This window comes from Trachinotus anak, unplaced genomic scaffold, assembly GCF_046630095.1.
Source record: "Trachinotus anak isolate AG129_WGS33_773 ecotype Australia unplaced genomic scaffold, CSIRO_AGI_Tana_v1 ptg000013l, whole genome shotgun sequence".
NCBI lineage: Eukaryota > Metazoa > Chordata > Actinopteri > Carangiformes > Carangidae > Trachinotus > Trachinotus anak.
Genome location: NW_027273864.1, coordinates 7,643,170 through 7,663,797, shown reverse-complemented (window position 1 = coordinate 7,663,797; position 20,628 = coordinate 7,643,170). Strand labels below are relative to the sequence as shown.

The following is a 20,628-nucleotide window of genomic DNA, read 5'->3' as shown; positions in this document are numbered from 1 at the left end:
TCTGGAACCATAATATTTTACTAAAAAATATGTATTGCAACAAGATAAATGTCAAACTGGTTTAATTGGTTGAGCTGAAACAAATTCAGGACATTTCATTAACAACCACTGATGGAGTGTATACTGTACTGTAGATAGTAGCCTTTTAGTTCAACGCTGCTCGACATATAAACACACATTTGTGTATAAACAGTGTTGCCTTTACTTTCACATTATCCATTTCAGATATATGGCTTTTATTTTCTCTACTTAGAAAAGTATGATTAAAAACATCAGTATATTCACAAATATATTCATATTTACAAATTGCAAATGGTGTGTTAATCCGTTGCATTATTTTCTTAAAAAAAAAAAGCTTTGAATGGAGGAAGGTACATGTAATAGGACTCAGTGACCTTAATACATCTGGTAGACAAGCAACTTAGATGGCCCTCAGTTTTTCAAATGTGATAAAACAAACTTAGAAACCTTCACATGACAAAGAATACAAACATTGTCAAACAATTTTTTATAGTAGGAACACAAGTGTGGAAATTTAACAAAATACTGCATTTACAGTGGTGATTTCAACTGGTGAACGGTGTAAGAGTCTCTAAACTGCAATTTAGTGTCCATGAAACAGACTAGGACACGTTTTTGTCATTTTCTGCAGTCTTATCACTTTCCTTGGGTGTATCATGTTTACTGTCCTTTCTCTCCTCTCTCTTCTCTCGGCTTCTGCTCCTATCCCGACGATCTCTGTCTTTGTCCCGGTCTCTGTCTCTGTCCCTGTCCCTGTCCCTCTCCCTCTCTCTGTCTCTGTCTCTGTCCCTTTCTCTGTCTCTGTCTCTGTCTCTGTCCCTGCCCCGGTCTTTCCCCCGGTCTCGGTCACGGTCTCGCTCTCTGCTTCTGGATCTGTCCCGTCTTCTGTCTCGCTCTCGATCACGATCACGCTCTCGGTCACGGTTTCTCGCTCTGTCGCGGTCATAGTCTCTCCTGTCAGAATCTCTTTCCCTGGGCCTGTCCCTTTCCCTGTCTCTCTCCCGGTCCCTCCTCTTGTCTGGCTCCTGATCCCTGTGTCGTTCACCCTCTGTCTCCCTGTGCCTCTCACCCTCCCTCCCTCTGCTGCGGTCTCTTTCTCGGCTGCGCTCTCGATCCCTGTCCCTTTCTCTGCTTCTGTCCCACTCTCGCTCGCGGCTCCATCGCTTTCCCTGCCCCCTGTCCCATGATGGCCTGCCAGCGTGGGGGATTTCCCGCTCTCTTTCCCTCCTGCGATCCTCAGACAGCTCCCTCTGTCTCTCTTCGGAAGGTTGCGAAGGACCAGGTGGTTCCCTGTGCCCTCCCTCAAATCGACTGAAACGATCTCCACTGCGCAGTTCTGAGTCCTCTTGGGTGCTGCTGCTCCTCCTTCTCATTTCAGGAGAGTGGCGGCGCCAGTGGTCATCCCTGTGCAGGTCTGGACTATGGGCTCCTATGCGACTTGGAGGACCTATGGGAGCCTCTTGAGGAGTTGGTAGTAGCGGCCCGCTGTGACGAACAGGTCTAGCCTCATCTGAGTGCCTATCGAAGCGGTACCGCTCTGATCCTCCAAAAGGCTGAGAAGGATGAGGTCTATTCTCCGGAGGCAGAGGACCTCTGTGCTCATCAAAAGATCCTCGGTGTGGTGGTGAGGAGTGTGGTCTGGAACTCCCATACTGATTATGCTGATTGAAGTGTTGTCCACTCATTTCCCCACCGGGAGGTTGGCCTCTTCTATCCTCATAGTGGTTAGGTGGAGGTCCATGGTACGATGGACCTGGCAGTGGGCCCTGGTTGTCTTTAAAAATATGGAGAGAGTTTGGATTCTGATCCACATTTAACTTGAAAGAGTTAGCAGTGTCTTTGTTATAGTGTTCTGCAGGGCCTCGAGGTTTGTCTACCATTGGGGGTTGGGCACCAAGGTCACTGTACTGAGATGGAGGGGGGGCCCTTGGCCCTGGGAAATGGGACGGAGGAGGAAGCCTGTTATCAAAGTGACCCAAAGGTGGACCCGTGAAAGGTGGAGGGGGACCTCTGTTTGCAGGGAAATTAAAGGGTGGTGGGGGGCCTGTGAATCTTGGTGGCAAGCTGTTCTGTCCATCAAAAGAAGGTGGTGGGGGGAGGACTGTAGGGGGGCCTTGCTGTGCAATGTGTTGAGGGGGAATGGAGGGATCAAACATTTGAGGAGGAGGGCCTCTCTGGGCCATTGGAGGGAATGGTGGTGGTGGTCCTCTGGGTGGCATGATATTCTGAGGAGGCGGTCCAGGAAGAGGCTGCTGCTGTGTTGGTGGCTGGGTGCCTGGCCACTGGTTCTGATAGGGAGGGTATGCACCCGGAAGTGGGCCATATTGCTGACTACTGTCAGCTTGCATTGGAGGAGCACGCACAGGGGGAGGAACATGGATGGGCGGAAGAGGTCCCTGTATAGGAGGGGGCCCTGACATTGGAGGAAGACCTTGCATGGGTGGTGGCACAGACATTGGTGGAGGCCTCATTATCAGGTTTTGTCCTTGCATTGGATGGGGTGGGGGGAAGTTAGATGGAGGGGGAATGTCAGCTGGAGGTCTGTATTCGCTATCGAAGCCTGGTGCTGAAATGTGATGTGACGCATGATGGGACTGAGTCTCAACCATTGTTGTGCTCTGAGTGAGTACTGGAATTGTTGAAGTTCTTGTGGAGGTGTTTTCAGACTCTTTATAATAGCTTGTAGTTGATGTATCCAGGCTACTCTCCTCATATTCTGAGTCTTCGCCAACTTTTAAAATACTGGCAGCATTTGGCCAAATACTGTACTTATCCATCTCCGTTTCTGTCTTGACTGGCTCAGCTTCCTCAGTTTTCACCTCTTTCTCATCCATGTAGTTGACCTCCATATCAGGTTCCACCTCCTCTCCTAATAAAGGAATTGACACCTCTGTCTTGTCTGACTCCATAAAGGGTAGGGTCTCACATTTCACTTCTTCTTGAGGCAGTGATGCCTCTACATCTTGTGAGGAGTCTGGGAGTTCAGGAACATTGGGCAGCTGTGGCTCTGAAGGAAGAGTAGCATCTGCCAACACAGCAGATGTTTCCTCTTTCTCCTCAGGTTCATCAGTTGGTTTCCTGCCAGCCGAAGCCTGGCGAGGATCCCTGCTCTGGCGAGGATCTCTCCTCTGGTTGATTAAGGGAGTAACCGATGACGACTTTACTAGTTCCTCAACCTTTTTGCCAAGCTGCAGTAGTTGACTATTGGCCAAAAGGGATTTAGTAGGTTGAGTTAAGAGTGTGTCTGGCAGTGCCAGTGAGGCACCAGGTGTCCCTGTGGATGACATTTGCTGATCTCCCTGTTTCTGGAATGTCTGATCCCCGATTTGTTTCAGGCTCTCTAGGATCTTTTGTGGATCAGTTGTACATTCAGTTGCAGCCTTAGCTTGACCTGGGACTGAAGTTTTGACCTCTTCAAAAATGGAGTCATCCTCTGGGTCATATGCCACATCATCAGCTTCACTTGCAACCACCTCAGGCTGCTTGGGGACTCCAGGTTTGTTTATTATCTCAACAGGTTTCTTGGGAATGTTGTAGCCCCTACTGGGGTCATACTCTTCTTCTGGGTCATATGGTCGGTCATCTTCATCCTCCTCTACCGTTTTCTCTTTAGAAATCTGTGCAAACTGCTGCACAATGGGGTCTAGCATTGTAGTTGGTGGGACGGAGAGTTCCCCACCCTGATCAGATGGAGAGTTAACTTCTGAGTCATGCTTTTTCTTCCGAAAAAGAGTGTCGAGGATGGTTTGAAGAGGAGTGGCAGCTGCTGCAGAAGCAGATGAGGATGGGGAGTCTTTTCCAGTGGTAGTGGATGTGGCTGGAGCTTTGACAGAGGACAAGAAAGAAAGGACTGAGGAGGCTGTCGCAGTGCTGCTAGTAGTTTCAGAGGAGCTAGATGGAGGTGATCCTGGAGGCGTTTTGCTGAAGGGAATTTCGAGACTCTGCCGTGTGCTTCTTTCTGCTTTGACAGAGGAAGATGATTTTGGAAGGCCAGTGTCATCAGCATCTTTGGTTTGAGTCTTGGACCGTTTCTCCTCAGTTTCCAGTGGAGCACCAGCACGCTTTCTGTCCTTCTGGCAGATCAACAGCCCCAAGAGGAGGTTGGGACGAGCTGGTTCAAGCCCTGTAAGATGGAAAAAAACAAGACTCTTGAAAAAAGCTTGCATGTCAACTGATGCAATTTTACAAAAACTGATAAAGCAGAAAGTTTGATTGGGGCATGAGTATTTCTGACTTGCACAATAAAGACACAAAGAAACCAGGTGAAATGAGAGCTTCTAAAAATGTTCCACAATGCACACAGAAAGAATATGTAACACATACATTTTTATTAAATTAAATCCAAGTTCTTCCAACTCCAAAGACTATACTTTTGTATGACAAAGCTACATTTTAGCAATAAGCCAGTAGTCGTTAGACCTACTTGTGAATTAATATTTATTAAACTATAAAAGTGAAAAAATGCTGACGTTAATAAATAAACATTTAACGGCAGACCTGTTGGTTATTCAAGTGATGTGTAGATGTTTAGCCAGACATAACCAACATATAATCGAATGAAATCACTCGAAACCTCTTACTGCACCCAAAAATTGGCACAACAAAACCACAATACAGATTGGAACAGATGGCGAACTCTAATACTGTTCTTGCTGATCCAGAGTCAGGTGGATAAATGAATGATTGATTTGGGATCAATACCAATCTGTTCACAGGAACAAATGACAAATTCAAGATGTGTAATTCCATCTTTCTGAAGTCATTCAATCAATGAAGAATAAACCTCTCCATCTAATAATCTTTTCTGAGGCTCACTAAGCAGGAGTAGATGCACTGGTCTTTGAGCCCCTCTGCGATGGACAACCTTTTACTTACCACAGCTGCAATTGCCATGTGGTACTGTTGAGTGTGCTGTACAAGTGCTGATTCTCCATTTAGCACGAAGTGTTTAAAAACACTGGTTTATTCCAGCGATGCAGCATGCTACCATATGAACAGCATCATAATATGAAGTGACTGACGTGTTACCTTATAGCAATTTATTGATTACACATGTATTCAATTTTGTTTATATTGAGCCAAGACTTAAGAAACAACAGGCTGAAACTGGACTCACATGGCACCAACCTGCGATGCAAACTTCCTTTATTAGAAATGTGTGATACAAAGTCAGATATACAGCAGAGAGCACAGCAGCTGTAACATGCACAGAGGTGTTTTCCAGGGGAGACTCAACAAAGAGTGTGAGTGCCCCCTACAGCACAAACCCATGAATCAAACAAGCTCTCATTTCAACTGGAGTCAAAAACAAATGTAACACTATATATACTCACCACATGTATGAAAACAACAACACAAATTAACAGGAAACCCTTAAAACAAATACAATTACATACAGAGGTATATTTGTGTATCCCTGTAACTGCTTACCTGGCCCATCAAACGGTAATAGTTTGGAGGGTAAAGGGTCCTTTGAGCCCAGTGGGATGAGATAGAGGTCTTTGATGCGGCGGTTGTTGTTAGCCACCACACCAAATCGTTTCCTGCTGCTAAAGTAAGAGAAGAGAGAAACATACGCCACCTCCTCTTCCTCTGTGGCTGGGTGGAAACGGATCAGACACAGCTCCTGTGAGCACAGGTTTAAAAGAGAGCAAAAATCAGTATTAAGTAATGCAAGGCCTTTAAAATTAAAATGAATATGTTTCTACGAGCTAGTCTTGGTGCAAACAAACCTTGGAGAGTGAGGTTTTCAGCTTCCCTACATAGTCCCACACTGTGTTTGGAGATATCCTTCCTCCAATATGGATGGTGTCTGGCAAATCCTGCATAATGTTGACAAAATTATGTATGATGCTTTTGCATATGCTCAGGAGTTTTTTCATTCACCAATGTATGCTGTTTGATATGACGAATGAGAATGTTTCCTCTCATAATTAGTAAAAATAACTAACCTCCTTCAGGTGTTCAAAGGATCCCGAGACCAGGTAAGCCTTGGTCACAAACTTAGCCACTGACTGCATGTTGATAAATCCTTTCCAAATCTTCTCTTGACCATGGAGGAAAATCGCTGTCTCACCCTCAAGGGGAGGATCGGATGTACTGTAAAATCAAAACCATGTTACTTTTAGAGAGAAGTCAAAGGCCAAATCTCAAGTCTGTACACAGTTTATCATACGCAGGGTTTTTCTTAAAAAAGAGAACAATAACCCTGCCCCATCATACTCTACTGTAGTGCTGTGTTCTGTACTCTACAGAACACAGTATGAAATATATTGCCAATACACAAATACTACGCACCTTGTCTTAGCTGATTTAGAGACAGCCACTGAAGATGGCGAAGCTGGGGGCATTGGCAGTGGTGCCTTGGGTCCGACCTCCACTGGAGCACTAACAGGAGCAGGGAGCGCCTCTGCTGTGTTGCTGCTGGGCTTTTCTGGAGCAGTGTAGGTTACAGTTACACCGGAACTGTGCCTGGCCATGCGTGGGTCTCTGCGAGTGATGCTGACAGAGGAAACAGTTGTGGCAGCAGGTGCAGGGACTTGGGCAGGAGGTACAAGCATGCTGATGTCCTCCTGGTAAAGCTGCTGCTGTGATTCAGGGACATCTGTGTTGGACTGGTATGATGAAGGGACTGGGTGTTGGTAGGTGTGGGGGTCTTGGTGCTGATAGGTTGCAGGGACCTGTGGTTGGACCACAGGAGAGGCATCCCCTGACCTGGACGAATGCAGCTCTTGTCTGGGTGGTTTAGTTTCAGGCTTCTTGGTCAGTTTGGCTTTTTTAGCTGCTGGTTCATCATCTGTCTTCTGACCTAGAGGGCAAAAAACAACACTGATTAAAGTTATGTATTTGATAAGAAATGATGGATGTTTAATTCACTTGGTACATATAACTTCCACTTCATGTCAGCCTCTTATTTACCTGTGCATATTTTACAGTTGAGGTCAAATAGATGAGTCCTGTGTTCTGATGTGGTGTCTTTAAGCATGCTACTGAAAATGTCTGGCATGCTGCCGCCACTGCTCCCCTCGACTGCTGAGGACTGAGCTGAAACTGACGGAGTAGAGCCAGACTCGTCTTGGTCCTGAGGACAAAGAAAACAGAATCTCTGTCAAACATTAGATGAAATACAACAGATGATAATCAGTTCACAGCCATGTTCCTTGAGCACTATGATGTGCACCACTGTCGTATTTAATGCGAGGTAGATGCAGGTAGGTTTAATACCAACCAGTGATTAAGATAGATAAAGCTCACGGAAGAAAGAAACTGCTTCGAAGAACAGGACAGTTGGCAAGATAACCAACCTGTGATATCTTGGCTACTGTCTTTACTTAGCCAGATTTCACAGTTTGTGCACCAAGACCCACATGCAAAGGTGAAAAGAAGTGTGAAAGCTGAGAAGAACAGTGTGCCACCACTTACTGCAGCAGAGGCCATGCGAGATGAAGTGGTGGCAGAAATACATACATCTGCATCAGATGTTGGTGGAGCGTCCTCCATGTCCATGCTATGAGAGCTAGAGTCATGCCTGTTGCCCAGTCTGGACTGCCCTGAATGGGCTCTTGTACTGGGAGACTGAGCCTAAAGAAGACATATTTGACAATGTTGAGCATTCTGTTCAAAAGTATTACAGTAAAACTTTGAACCTCTTATCTCCACATGTTGTTGACTTGTGTTTGGTTTGTAGTTAAAGGAAGTAACATTTACCTCAGGAGCGTCAGGCTTCCTCCACTCAGATATTTCTTTGGAAAGCAGCTCTTCAGCACTTAGTCTGACCAATCTGAAGGGACTAACCTCGCCACCCACCACCCTGTAGAACAGGCCCTGAGACAAACACACCACACTGTTATTTAACATCTCAAGATGAGGGGAATCAAGTAAAACCAGAAAAGCTGCAGACATCACCTCCACATACACAAAACTCTAATAAACACAAATCTAGATTTATCATCACTGCATTCATGTCTGTGTTGACTCACTTTGTTTTTCGGATCCTTCAGGTTGAACATGAGGGACCTGTATTTGTTCTTGTACTTGCTGTCAGTGCTAAGGCACAGGTTAAACATTTCCTTCTCAATGGCAACTGCCAGCCTGCCCACCTCACTCTCAGTCATTTTCAGATCATCACTGTCGCTCACCCTGGTGGTAAGGAATACAACAAAAATGAGTGCTTGAATGTGTTCAGCCAAGGATTTACTGCACTCTAGAAACAAAGGTTTCCTGAACTGTGGCGAGACACTCACCTCTTATAAAGGATGTCTGTGAGCGAGCGGCGGATGTTCTGTCTCATCTGGTTGTTGGGTGGAGGTGGCATGGGGGGCACAGGAGGCGCTGAAGAAGCTGGATGTGATGATCTGGAGGACGATGAGTGGCTGGAGGAAGCTGATGGGGATGATGGGACTCTAGAGGATGTAGAGGACTGACTGTGGGATGGAGTGTCCTTTTGTTGTGGCTGCTTCTTAGGAATGGTGAAGTTAGACTTAGTGACCCTCAGAGCTCCTGTGACGTGGATCGGACCTGGAGGGAAGCGAGACGAGGAGTGGGCGGGCGGGAGGCCTGGTTTCTTGGACTTTGCTGCAGTTTTACTTGGGGGTGTTGCAGGTCTCTTTGATGCCTTTGAGCTGGTGGAATGAAGGGAAGGCTTCTTTCCCTTGGGAGAAACCTTTGCTGCTTTAGTGGTCGGAGATTTCTTGTTTCCTTTGACCAGTGTTGCTGATGCTGGAGAGGGTTTCTCGGGAGCCGGGGCTGGTTCCTTCTCTTTCTGCTCCTTCTCACTCAGCTTCTCTTCTTTGGGAGGGGCTGAAAATAAAGAACAAGATCCAACAGTTTAAAATATGCCCTAATTTACAACATCAGCAGATGTGATGCAGTCTGCCAGTAGTTTACGAACACTACATTTTATCACTTTGCATGAATAATTCAGAGATTATATGACTGAAAACCTCCATATTATTCCACAGCTGATAAAATAAGGCACAAAACTTCAAGCAAAACAGAAACATTTATAATAAAACCGTCCTTCAGTTGATCCAAAAACAGCTGACATTCATAGTTACTTGCATGTACAGACGTTGAACACATTACAACCAACAACCTGAAATAAACACAAAGTTGACAACCGGACAGATAAATGGTCCCTCTTTATTTGAAGCAGTGACAGCAGATACACTGTGCTGTTAGTGCAGCTCCATTTGGAGAAAAAAAGAATTTTCTTCCCAAAAAACATTTGATGGCATGAACTTCGAGAAGCACACACGAGGGCCTCCTCATGAAGCAGCTCGATTCTCAGGACCCATGGATCCACAGAGGAGAGGAAACTCCTGCTGTGAATTCAGCATCGGAAGCTACTGGGAAAGGCATACAAGGTTCTCACACAGAGATAAACACCATTTACCAGTTTGCTAAAATGTACTTTACCCCTTACTGTGTCACTGTCTACTAAAGCAGAAAGTCTATGACACTGTCTGCACAAAACATCAGAGTAATACATCAAAATGTAATTCAGGAACAATTATGTTGATGATTAACAACTCACCCTAAAACTATAAATAAAAAAAACTATTCATGTCACAAGCTCAGCTACAAACACTATAACCAGCTGATAAAGGGATGAACTCTGACCCCAAAAGCTACCAGACCCTTAATTTTTCTGTCATTTGAATAAATTATGCAAGTACACATAATGCACTTAACCATCAATATTCACATAAAATGTAGAACTGAAAGTATTATATCAACCAATTTGCACCAAGGCTAAAATGGCAGTACCCTCCCTACTCCTGTAATCTCGCTTCAAGCTGTCACTTGCACATGCTAGTGTTCTGTCTGTCTGGTCCAAGTTGCATGTTGAAGCAGCAATAGTTTAAGGATTAACTCCACTTGAACACACAAAACTATACATGCACTAAAATGTATAGACCATGATAATTTTGTTCCGATCAACAGTACTAAAACCCAAAGCAACCAAAGTCAACCATTTTCTCAGAATGATAGGTTGTCACACCAAGAAATCACTCACCAAAATATTGGCTATGAATGAGCAAATCAATGGACAATAATTTCTTCAACAATGATTATCAGTGGTCATACTGATCTCCTGACCTGACGGGATGCATTCACAATACATTAGCATGCATTATCCTAGTCAATATCCTGATACAGCCTTCAATGACCCCTTATGAAGAGAGGTGAAAGAAGATTAAAATGTCCACATTTCATTGAAACAATCGTTCCCATCAATATATAATCAAATCTCATCAGGTGCAAAATGTGTGTGAAAAACTTTGAAGGTGGGTGTCCCTCTTCTGAATCTGTGCCCTCGACCCTGGTCTTCAGCTTCCATCTTCTGCTGTGGGCTTCCTCTGCTCCACAGCATTATCTCCAGGTGGTCTGGTCTCTCGCTGCACTGTGGACAGAGGGGTCTGCCAGAGGTTTTCTTTTTCAGCCGTTGACCATCTGGGGGGGTCTTGAGGGTCACATCTCCACAGTATGTGTAGATTAATCAGTTGTATATGCTGTTTGAGCTGAACTGGTCAGGATATCCTACAGCAAGCCAACACTGCTCACATAATCAATGGAGGCATCCAAAAATCTGTTATATCACCTTTTATTTTAAAGCCAGTTTCCCACGAGAAAGGATGCATCATATTTAATGAATCAAAAACTTTGAAAAAAGTTTGTTATCCACAAAACTAAGGGTAGGAAAAAAACACATGGTTGCGCTTAACAGCTGATATCATCAGCTCAATATGAGCTATGTTAGCTTCATTGGTCCACATCAACATGGGGATATTCTGAAACACCTACCTGCTGGAGAAAGAGGGAGTGACCTTTTTTGGGGACCAACATCTGACGTGGTGAACCGAGGAAGTGGAGAGACTTGTACAGACAAAGCAGGTGTGTTTGAATTCACACTCTAAACACACACAAGCACCATCCCATTCATTACAGCCACACAGTACACCTCTTCATAAAGCTTCAGTCTGCTGAGAGTTTGAGATTACTGCTTTAAAGGTTTTCAGCTACAGCCCTGCATTTTACCTTTGAGGTATTTAAAAGGGGTACTCCAGTAATTTTGTTTTGCACTTCAGAAAAGTCACGAGGGTCATTTAAAAAAGAGTGGTCAAACTGGGGTGTAGCAGAGGTCTTTTAGTCAGAGGAATTTTAGTCATAAGTATGAGTCAAGGTCCAAAAATACTGGATCCAACAAATCCCATTAAGCATCATTTGTTGGACCTTCGGCCCATGTTTCAAACTACTGCCATTATCTTGAAACTCTAACGCTTTCTGTTAAGAATGTAAAGTCTCCAAGTCAAAGCTGATAACATCATCAGTTTTTCAGACTTTACAAAGCTCCTCCAGAGCCACAGAAAACACTGGACCAGCTGAGTAGTACTCCACTCTGACTAATAAAATGATTTTGATGTGTGCAATTTATGGAGGACCCCTTTAAAAATAAATGTTGTGGATTATTGAATACTTACCCAAAGCCACAAATAGCACTTACCTTTCCACAGCTGCCAACATTTCATTGACTAAGAAAACTTTCACATCGATTAAACTCACAACACTTTGCAAGGCAGTCAAAAGTCTAGAGTACAGATGAGTTCATGTTCTTCCCCAAATGTACGGATCATCTCTAAATTATGTTAGCACGACAGGAACCACATTTATACTGGTAAACAACAATGTGGTTTCAACAACAGGCCAAGACCTTCAAAGAGATACATACACTTTTTGTTTAACACTGTTGGTGATATGGGTGTAGTCTTTTCTGGTGTTACTGCAATGTAATTATGGTCGCTGGACCAGGATGCAGTGGCCGGAGGGGGCGGGTGTTCCTCAGCATGCTCATCTTCGTCATCCTCGTCTGGATCAGGACTGTAGTCTTCCTCGCTGTCAGATTCCTCCCGGGTCTTCTTCTGTGTCTTCTTCCCACCAGCGGCAGTCCTCTGGATGGATGGAACAAAAAAAAAAAACAAAAAACAAAAAACAGTCATTCAGGGCTTTTAGTTAAATGAGCATGATTTGAACATTACCTCAAAGATACAGAAATGTTTGACTTGAGATCTGTTGGCTTTTAAGAGTAGATTCCCCTCTATAAACTCAAATGCCAGGACAGTCTGCCGTTGGCAAACAAAACTGTTAACTCTTAAAGTCTCTGGTCTGCCTGCTTTCCCTGTTGTCATTTGTAATCACTGTACACAGTGTGCATAGCAAAACTAAAGGCAAGTTAATTGGTGGCATTTCTGCACACTCCAGGCTGTGGACTGGCAGCCTCCTTACACTGATTTGTGATTTATTCTTTTTACTGATCTGGGCTGGACCAGACCAGTAAATTTAACTTCAGACACTGCCCTCAGTACTGTGCACTAAAAAGCACATTCAACACCGTCAGGCATTCTTTCAAGTGGTAGTTCAGGTTTAAACCCCATCAAGATTGTTCCCATGAAGATTCATATCACAGATCACAATTCAATTACAAAAAAATCTCTTCAGTGTTCATCATTTTCACTCCCCTATTCCTTGAAAGTTGAAGCTCACAACCAGCTAGAGTTTTCAGATGAGATAATGGCTATAAATGCAGATTGAAGATTGGCAACAAATAGCCATAACTTCAAAAAGCAACATATGAAGAACACAAGGTTACTCTTGTAGGGAATCTTTGTTGTTTTAGAGGCAAAAGTACGTTAACAAAAGCAGGGATACACAACGTGAGCACAAAATTAAACTACATAAAACAGTATAACCGTAAAAGCAAGAATATTGTGCAGTTATTGTAAATGCTGCTATATACTGTTGATATTTTCGATCAGAGATTATTTTAAATCTTAGAGTACTGTCCAATATCAATAAATATAAACATGAATGACACAGGACATTAGAAATGCAGATAGTGTGACTGCATAGAGAAAGTTTAAAATACATAATGACAGCTTGTAACCAAACCGTTATGTAGTTGAAACATCAAAGCAGTATTCATTTAGATATTTGTGTTAAATAAAAACAGGCCTATCACAATCACACGATACACAGACATGGTTCACACAACCCATGTCATTGCCTCCATAAAACGATATTCCCTTCATAAAGTCACCACATATTCACAATCAGTGGCTTTTAAGGGGTAAACAGTGCATTTTATTATCGTTATCGCTCCATTCTTTTAAATACTTGTCAGTTTTATCTGCACGCGATGCTTTTGTTCACATCATGATCCAGTGGGAACGATGACTCCATTGCTCCAGTCAGCTGTCTGGTCAACAACCAAGCCATTTACTTATTTTGATTAAAACCCCTGAAATCTGAAATGACTGACCCCCCCCAAACTGGTTAACAGTGGAGCAGGGTTAGTTGGGTTACGCAGATTAAATTTTAGCCAGTCTGTAACTATAAAAAAGCTTCAGTTAGGCCACTGAATTAGCTTCTTCAGATGGGCATTTAAACATCAAAATGTTCTAATACCAGAAAGCAGCACCCATCAGTTACCATTCTCTTTTTTGTTTGTTTGTTTTTTTTTTAGATTAACAGCATTGTACTCTACACTGAACCATTTTAATCTGGTCAAATTTCTTCTTCTTCTTCTTCTTTTAGCACTGTTGAAATGCAGCCATTGCAAAAGCAAACTGACACTGCTAAAACCATTCTTATAAAGGGATTTTTAGCATTTTTTTTCCTGCCCTACATATAACTGTAATAACATCATATGTATGTAACAATCATTACCAAAAATGTAATTGTTTCAAACACATGAATGTGTTTTCTCAAATGCTAATCAACAGTGAAACAAAAAGGTCACAAATGCAACTATTTCCGCATGGATCTATAAAAACCTGTAAATTATTGTGATATTTCAAATCAATCAGCGACAGAATAGCAAAGTACTTGTCTTCAATGGTCACACCACAATCAAGGTAACAATGTGACTAGTGTTTAGCCTCACTAATAATACACCAAACATTCAACAAACAATAAAATTCACTTGAGGAAATTTGTCTTATGTTGTCAGCAGACAAAATCCAAAATCTAAAGAGTTTTACTGTGACACGTTGTTTGGCAGTTAAACACAACCTCTAAGAATGCACTCTCCATTGTTGTTACTGATTATAGCTTGATACGATGTTAGGTCGGCTACCCTGCACAACTCTTCCTCATAAAGGTGAAAAGCATGAACATTCAGACAAAGGCCATCATTTCTCATGGTCCAAGTTACCTTTGGTGTAGACTTGGTTTTCTGAGCCTTGGCCTTGTCCTTCTGCTTAGGCTCTTTGACATCCGTGATGGACTTCATGGCTGCGGCAGCGTGTCTCAGGATGCAGTCGTTTCCGCAGTACACCGAGTCTGGCTGGGCGTTATTCTCACAGCCAGGCCCGATACATTTGGGAAGAGAAGACTCCTCAGCCTTCTGCCCGCTCTTCTCCTCTGGAGCCTCCATTGCTGGTGTCGTTTTCACCTCCACGTTTGATGCCACCTTCTGCTCTGTGTCTGGTAGGGCTTTCTGCTCTGCTGTGGGTGCTGCCCTCTTCTCCACCACTGGTGTCGCCTTCTGGGCTGCTTTTGGTTCAACTGTCTGCTGTATTGCCTGCTCCAGTTCAGTGCACAATAAAATAAACAGCTAATGACGAGTAATGTAATTTTGCATCGTGTTATTACAATAACAGAATTCTGAATTTCATAATCATTTTATTGATAACAACACTTATTTGTGAAAATGTGTAGAGAGATTTGTAGAGATGTCCTCAGTAGGCTGCTTTATGCTCACATCATGCCTTCAACCATTTGTTCATATGTGATAATGTCAACAACGGCGCATATCTGGAGCGACTAGTCTGTGTTTGTTTGGGTCTTATTCTGTATTTTCAGAAACTAAGAACACCACCCATGCAGACTCAAAATACAGTATCAGTTCGCTTAATGAGGCAATGTACTCTAATCAGAGTGGGATATAACCACAAATCACATTTCACACACATTTAAGCCATTTTACAGTTACTGTGGTGAAAAGGAATTTAGTTTGCTTCAAGTATTAAGTGTTTATAGCATTAAAAATAATCGTTTAATTTTTAAATTTGGTAGAAGGACAACACCTGACATGCATAATGACATACTATATGACAGAACAATACGTACACCAACTCAGACAATCATCAGTGGCTGGCTCATAAAGACACCATTATTTAAAATGCTTAAGCTGAGATCAGTTGCAGAGACCTACCGGCTGAAAGATCTTTATCTTCTTTTTCCCAGTTGGATTGGTGGCCTTCTCTATCCTGCCTTTGATGCCCACATCCTCTGTTCCCTTCTCTTCAGTTGCAAGACCTGTGGAGGACGGAGGTGCTGCCACGGCCTGAGCAGCTGACAGACTGCTGTCTGCTCCTCCTGCGTTAGCTTTCTCAGCAGTAGCAGAAGAGGTCATAGCAGCAGCAGCAGAAGTCTGAAGAGTAACATCAGCTCTGGGCTTCCCAGCCTCTGTGTTTGTAGAGAGGACCGATGTGGCGGGCCTGACCACCTGGTTTTTCTTAGCAGTGCAGTTGGGGCAGATGTAGTCCTCCCCGTTTCTCTCCATCAGGCGCCCGCGGGCCTCTGTGATGCCCACACAGTCTCCGTGGAACCACTCCTCACAGCGGTCACAGCAGATCATGAACCTGGTGCGTACAAGACATTTGTAGTGCTACTTTCCCAAAGCACAACACTCAACACAAACTTACCGACTTCTCTTATACTTTCAGACTAAAGAATGAAAACGACAGAAAAAAACTGAAGAAAAACGGTGGGTGTAGCTACTAGATGACAAAAAGGAGAAATAATAATTAAGAGCGATATTTTACTCTTTAACACCATCATCTACATCTTTTGAGCAATCACAATAAATAAGGCAGAATAATAACGCAACTACAGATAAAATACCTTTTGTTGTGTCTTTGGCGACAGATGCAGTAAAGTGCATTGGGGTCATATCCTCCATCATCAGACTCAATGGATGACGAAGAGGTCGAGGAGTCATTGTCCTCATCCTCATCCTCGTCCTCATCCTCATCCTCATCGTCGTCATCGTCGTCGTCCTCTTGCATCTGGGGCTTGCGATTCTTTCCAGCAGCTTGGGCTTTAGTTTCCCTCTTGACAGGAGTGGTGCTCTTGTTGGCGGGAACAGGAGCTTTGACAGGGGTAGTGTTCTTATTGACAACCTTCTTTTTATTGACGTAAGTTCTTATTGGTCCACGTTTTACCATCGGTGCTGCAGGCTTGTCTGGATTGTCCTCATCAGTCTCTTTCTCTGTTTCCGCTTTGTCACTTTTATTTCCGTGTTCGTCTTTCTCCTCAGCAACCTCTTTCATCTCAGAGTCCAGCTCTGGCTGAGACTGCGCTGTATTGGTAAGCCCTACATCTTCTGGACTCGGGTCACTCCTTTCATCCCGTTTCTCCCCATTGTTATCCTGTATCTCGTCTTTCTTGGCAGCATCTCTGCTGTCCTCCTCGTTCTCAGAGCTGCCCTCATCATTGACTGTCGCTCCACCGCCTCCTCTGGTCTGTCTGCCACCTCGAGTTTTCCTTTGAGTCTGCTTCCTTGCGCCACTTCTTGTCCTCCTCTCTGGGGACTCCACCTTGTCCTCCCCAGCCTTGGTGTCAGCATTACCATCAAAACTGGCCTCTGAGGCAGTCTCTGCATCAGTTGGGGTTTGGGAAGGAGGATCTCCACTCTCCAGACTGGGAGGGGCACTCTTTCTTGACCCTCTTTTGGCAGTTAAGAGGAATTCCTCTAGTTTGTCCGTGCGCTTCGACTGCCTGCCACTACGCCGTACAGGACAGCGGTTTTCAGAGCTGTTGGTCGCTGCCTCGACTGGCATTTCTCGCTTTGCGACAGTGGACCGACGGAAACCCCAAGTCTTCTTCACCTCACTGTTGGCCTTGGAAGATTTATCTGGCTCCTCTAGAGTCTTTTTTGACACATTTTCACTTTCAGTTTGAAACGGATCGTGCTGCTCACTGTCCCCTCCTCCAACATCTGCGGAGAAACAATCAAAGAATGCTGTGAGCAAACAATCATTGAATGCAATCACCAGAGTGCAACATAACATCGCCAAAAAAAACTTGATTGTTGTCAAGCACACATAAATCTAAGCAAATTTGAAAATGATTGCTTGACTTAGATTTCACCCATACCTACCCTTGATTTTCACCAAAATTTAAAATCACTCAAATGTCATACAACTGACACCACAATTGTGCCCCGTATTACTACATCATTCCCACCCCATACTCATGAAGGAAAAGAAGCTCATCCAAGGTACCTTGAGAGCAGCTATCCATACAGTCCTGGCTCTTCTCTGGCTCAGAAGCTAGAGAGAGCTCAGGGCTTGGATTCTCCTCCATAGATGATGGAGTCAATCTCTACTTTCAAACTGAATGTCTACAGTTAAGAGAAGAGCACAAGAGACCAGCTATGAATCACTCTTTTCACTTCATAATGTGACAAACACTGAGAGCTGCCAGGTTTTTATTCAGTAGCCAGTGCTGGGATTGCTCTACGTGTTACTACATGTAGATGTGTGTTTCTATTACATTCTCATTCCAAAATAGTGTTACAAATATAAAACTTGAAGTTCATTTGTGCCACACATTGCCCACAGAATCAGTGCTGTGTGTATTGAAATGGGGCCAGAAAGTTTCCTGACTCAAATACTTCATGCATGTGTGTGTGAGTCTCAAGAACAAGAACAGTACAAAGAGCCTGAAGGCTATGCCCTGTTTCATATTTGTCAGCGTAATCAAAATCACAAGGACTTCAAAAGGACATTCCTGGTGACAGGTCTGTAAGAATATTTAGGAATTATTACATGACTGAGAATTAATTAAAGCTGCGTATTCAGTCTTTAAATATGGCACAGCCTCTTAGAAACTGTTACATTGTATTGCTTCTTTTCTGTTTATACTTTTGCACTCTGTAAAAACTTGGACCTGGATTTTTTTTTCTCTGAATGCATGTAGTAGTTTGCAAAATAGTATTGTAATTATAGCAGTGTTTTCAATCCTAAAGGCTGATGCTGACTGCAGCTCGTTTCTTACTGAGAGGGAGTGACTGTAGCAACTTCTGTGTATATTCACATCATATGCAGCCCCTCTGCAGTCTAATGCTGCAATTGAGAGTAATGTAGCGGGAAAAAAATAGATTTTTTAACTTGAAAAAATACAGATATTTAATGTTTGCTGTTAACAATTTATTAACATTGATTAATTGACTCATTATTTAGTTATTTAAAAGTTGGGATTAAAACTATAATACCAGTGTTAATAGTCAGGCAATGTCAGGCATTCACAAGTCTAAAACCAAAACTATAATAGTGCAACACAGTGTTGATTTAGATTTTCCAAGGACAAACTTGCTATGCTTTAAGTTAAGAGCGCATTATGAAAATGATCTGTACCTGCAGTTCAGCAGAGCTGTGTGGCAGAAAGCTTCTTCAAGCTAAACAAAGTCTTTGCAGCAATAATCATCAGTCCTGGTAAAGGTTAAACGATCTGCCAGTGCCAGAAAGAGGAAGACACAAGTTAGGACCAAAGTACACCGCATTTCACAGACAGGCTAAGACACATCAACAGTATGGATTCAGTTGAGATAATGAAAATGAACAAATCAGGTTTGTTTTCGGGACATTTAAGATGTTAACTGGGATATTTACTAAATTCCCCAAGGTCTCAATTAAAATGCTAACTTCATATAATCAACAAAACAATCCTGAACTTTGACTTGAATGTATAATGTGCTGCAATGAAGTCTTTCCTGTGTTATCCAAACGAACTGCATGGATGAAAGAACCAAATATGGGTGGAACAACTTTTTACTGTGCAAAACACATGATCAAACTATTTGTATTTGTTCACAATTCAGGGTAACTAAGAAACCTCGTTGAATCGCTTAATACGTAAAGGCATGTGTATTCAACTATTAATATCATAATCACATCTCCTTTGCTATTCTTTTAAACTGATGCACTGATAAGCCTAGCACACTGCACAGTCAACACCGGGAGGGGGGGGGGGACTGGAGGTTATTAAACCGGATCGCTCCAATGGTGTGCCAGTGGTCACGACACCGTGCCACGTGAATCGTGGGAAACTGTTGCCAGGGAAGGTGGGAGGGGCCGTGGGCGATCACCAAATGTTGCACTAACGCATGTTTACACTTTCAGACAAATCGGTGAAATCCAGTTTCTGATATGCAAAGATTCAGGAGCGCCACATGTTCACCGGGATGCTGTGTCTCTAATAACTGAGGTCTGGCGGCTGCTGCTCGGCACGGAAGGAGGGGGACTGCACACGGCCGTGGTGCGCATGATTTAACTCTTAACTCCTCGTCAGAACAACGTCGATAGCACATGTATTTTGTCAAAAGCGACCCGTCCGTGTGCGCGAAACAAGCCAGACAGTGTCCGTGGGGTCACACAACAAATTACGCCAGATTAAAAATCCTGCACATCCACCACCGCCAATGATGGCCGCAACGCCAACCTAACGGCTGAAGAACAACTAGCTTATTTGCCGTTAGCTACTGTGATCCACACTCACAAAAATGTGTTCAACTGTTGGCCGTGGTCCATTTGACAACAACATGTATAACATTAAGCACACCTATTCGTGTTTCGGCTCCTCGTTGTCGTCGTTTGTCGTTTCTTTTGAAACCATTGAACCGAGCGTTGCAAAACGTGCACTTGTAGCTAGCAAGCCCGGCTAACGCTATTAGCCACCCCGAGCATGTCAACGGCAAGGTAAAGCTGTAGCTATTTGTCGTTTAAATAACTAAGAAGTACAACATACAACTACTCAAAACTGAGTTACAAGAGATATTAAAGCTGCTGCAAGAGCCATATCTAACTAACCAGTGCGACTGACCGGAGTCTGGCGGATCAGCGTAGTTTTACTGTACACACGGTAACGTTCAAGCTAACGTCAGGCATCAGGATCACCCTCGCCTCGGACCGAGCAGTGGGACGGGCCTAGCAGCTCGACGAAGACGGGACACGAACTAATCCCACATAAAATCACCGCGACACGACTAAGAATTAAATTGTTGCATTCAACCCACCTACGCGCTAGAAATACCGATGATATGCCCTCGGTCTGTCTTCGGTCAGTCCTCCATTTTCCATTCCCGCTGGAGATAACTGACTGCGGCAGATGGCTGACGGTTAACAGAATACGCTCAGCGCGCCTGCAGCGCCCCGCCGGCCGGGAGGAGAACCGAGCGGGCCCAGGGAACAATGCTGGGTTTGTTTGGCTCTGGCCTAGACACACACACACACACACACACACACACACACACACACACACACACACACACACACACACACACGCTGTCCTTAGCCAACTGTCCTCATAAACCTCTTCTTCGGGACTTCCGACACACGCATTTCAAATATTAAAACTACAGATATTAAAATGTGCTACATTTGTGACAGTTAAAAATACAGTCAGCATCAATCTGACAAACTATGGGCTTTTAAAAACCAGCACTCATGGATTTGTTCCTCTGACACCACTCTAATACTTGAAATGGGACTGTCTGTGACCAACAATTGTTCAAAACTGTATTTATCTCAAGTTGAGTTTCAG

General features: G+C 43.7%; 1 protein-coding gene across 5 annotated transcripts; it reads right to left on the bottom strand.

Moving 5' to 3' along the window:
* Positions 1 to 45: 45 nt before the first annotated feature.
* LOC139631237 (death-inducer obliterator 1-like) lies at positions 46 to 20,271 on the bottom strand. 5 transcript variants are annotated; one of them, XM_071495269.1, is made up of 17 exons: positions 20,102 to 20,271; positions 18,444 to 18,537; positions 17,310 to 17,428; positions 15,928 to 17,023; positions 15,236 to 15,665; positions 14,234 to 14,602; positions 11,753 to 11,972; positions 8,265 to 8,820; positions 8,001 to 8,160; positions 7,729 to 7,845; positions 7,444 to 7,602; positions 6,940 to 7,102; positions 6,319 to 6,829; positions 5,973 to 6,120; positions 5,754 to 5,843; positions 5,452 to 5,647; positions 46 to 4,144 (listed from the first exon to the last, which is right to left on the bottom strand). In XM_071495269.1, the coding sequence occupies exons 3-17, from the start codon at positions 17,389 to 17,391 to the stop codon at positions 624 to 626; spliced, it is 7,818 nt and encodes a 2,605-aa protein (XP_071351370.1). In that variant the 5' UTR covers positions 17,392 to 17,428; positions 18,444 to 18,537; positions 20,102 to 20,271; the 3' UTR covers positions 46 to 623. The 5 variants fall into 5 exon arrangements, with proteins under 5 accessions (XP_071351370.1, XP_071351372.1, XP_071351371.1 ...); XM_071495271.1 differs by having other exon boundaries at positions 7,489 to 7,602; positions 20,102 to 20,270; XM_071495270.1 differs by lacking the exon at positions 20,102 to 20,271 and adding an exon at positions 19,896 to 20,078.
* Between the last annotated feature and the right edge of the window lie 357 nt (positions 20,272 to 20,628).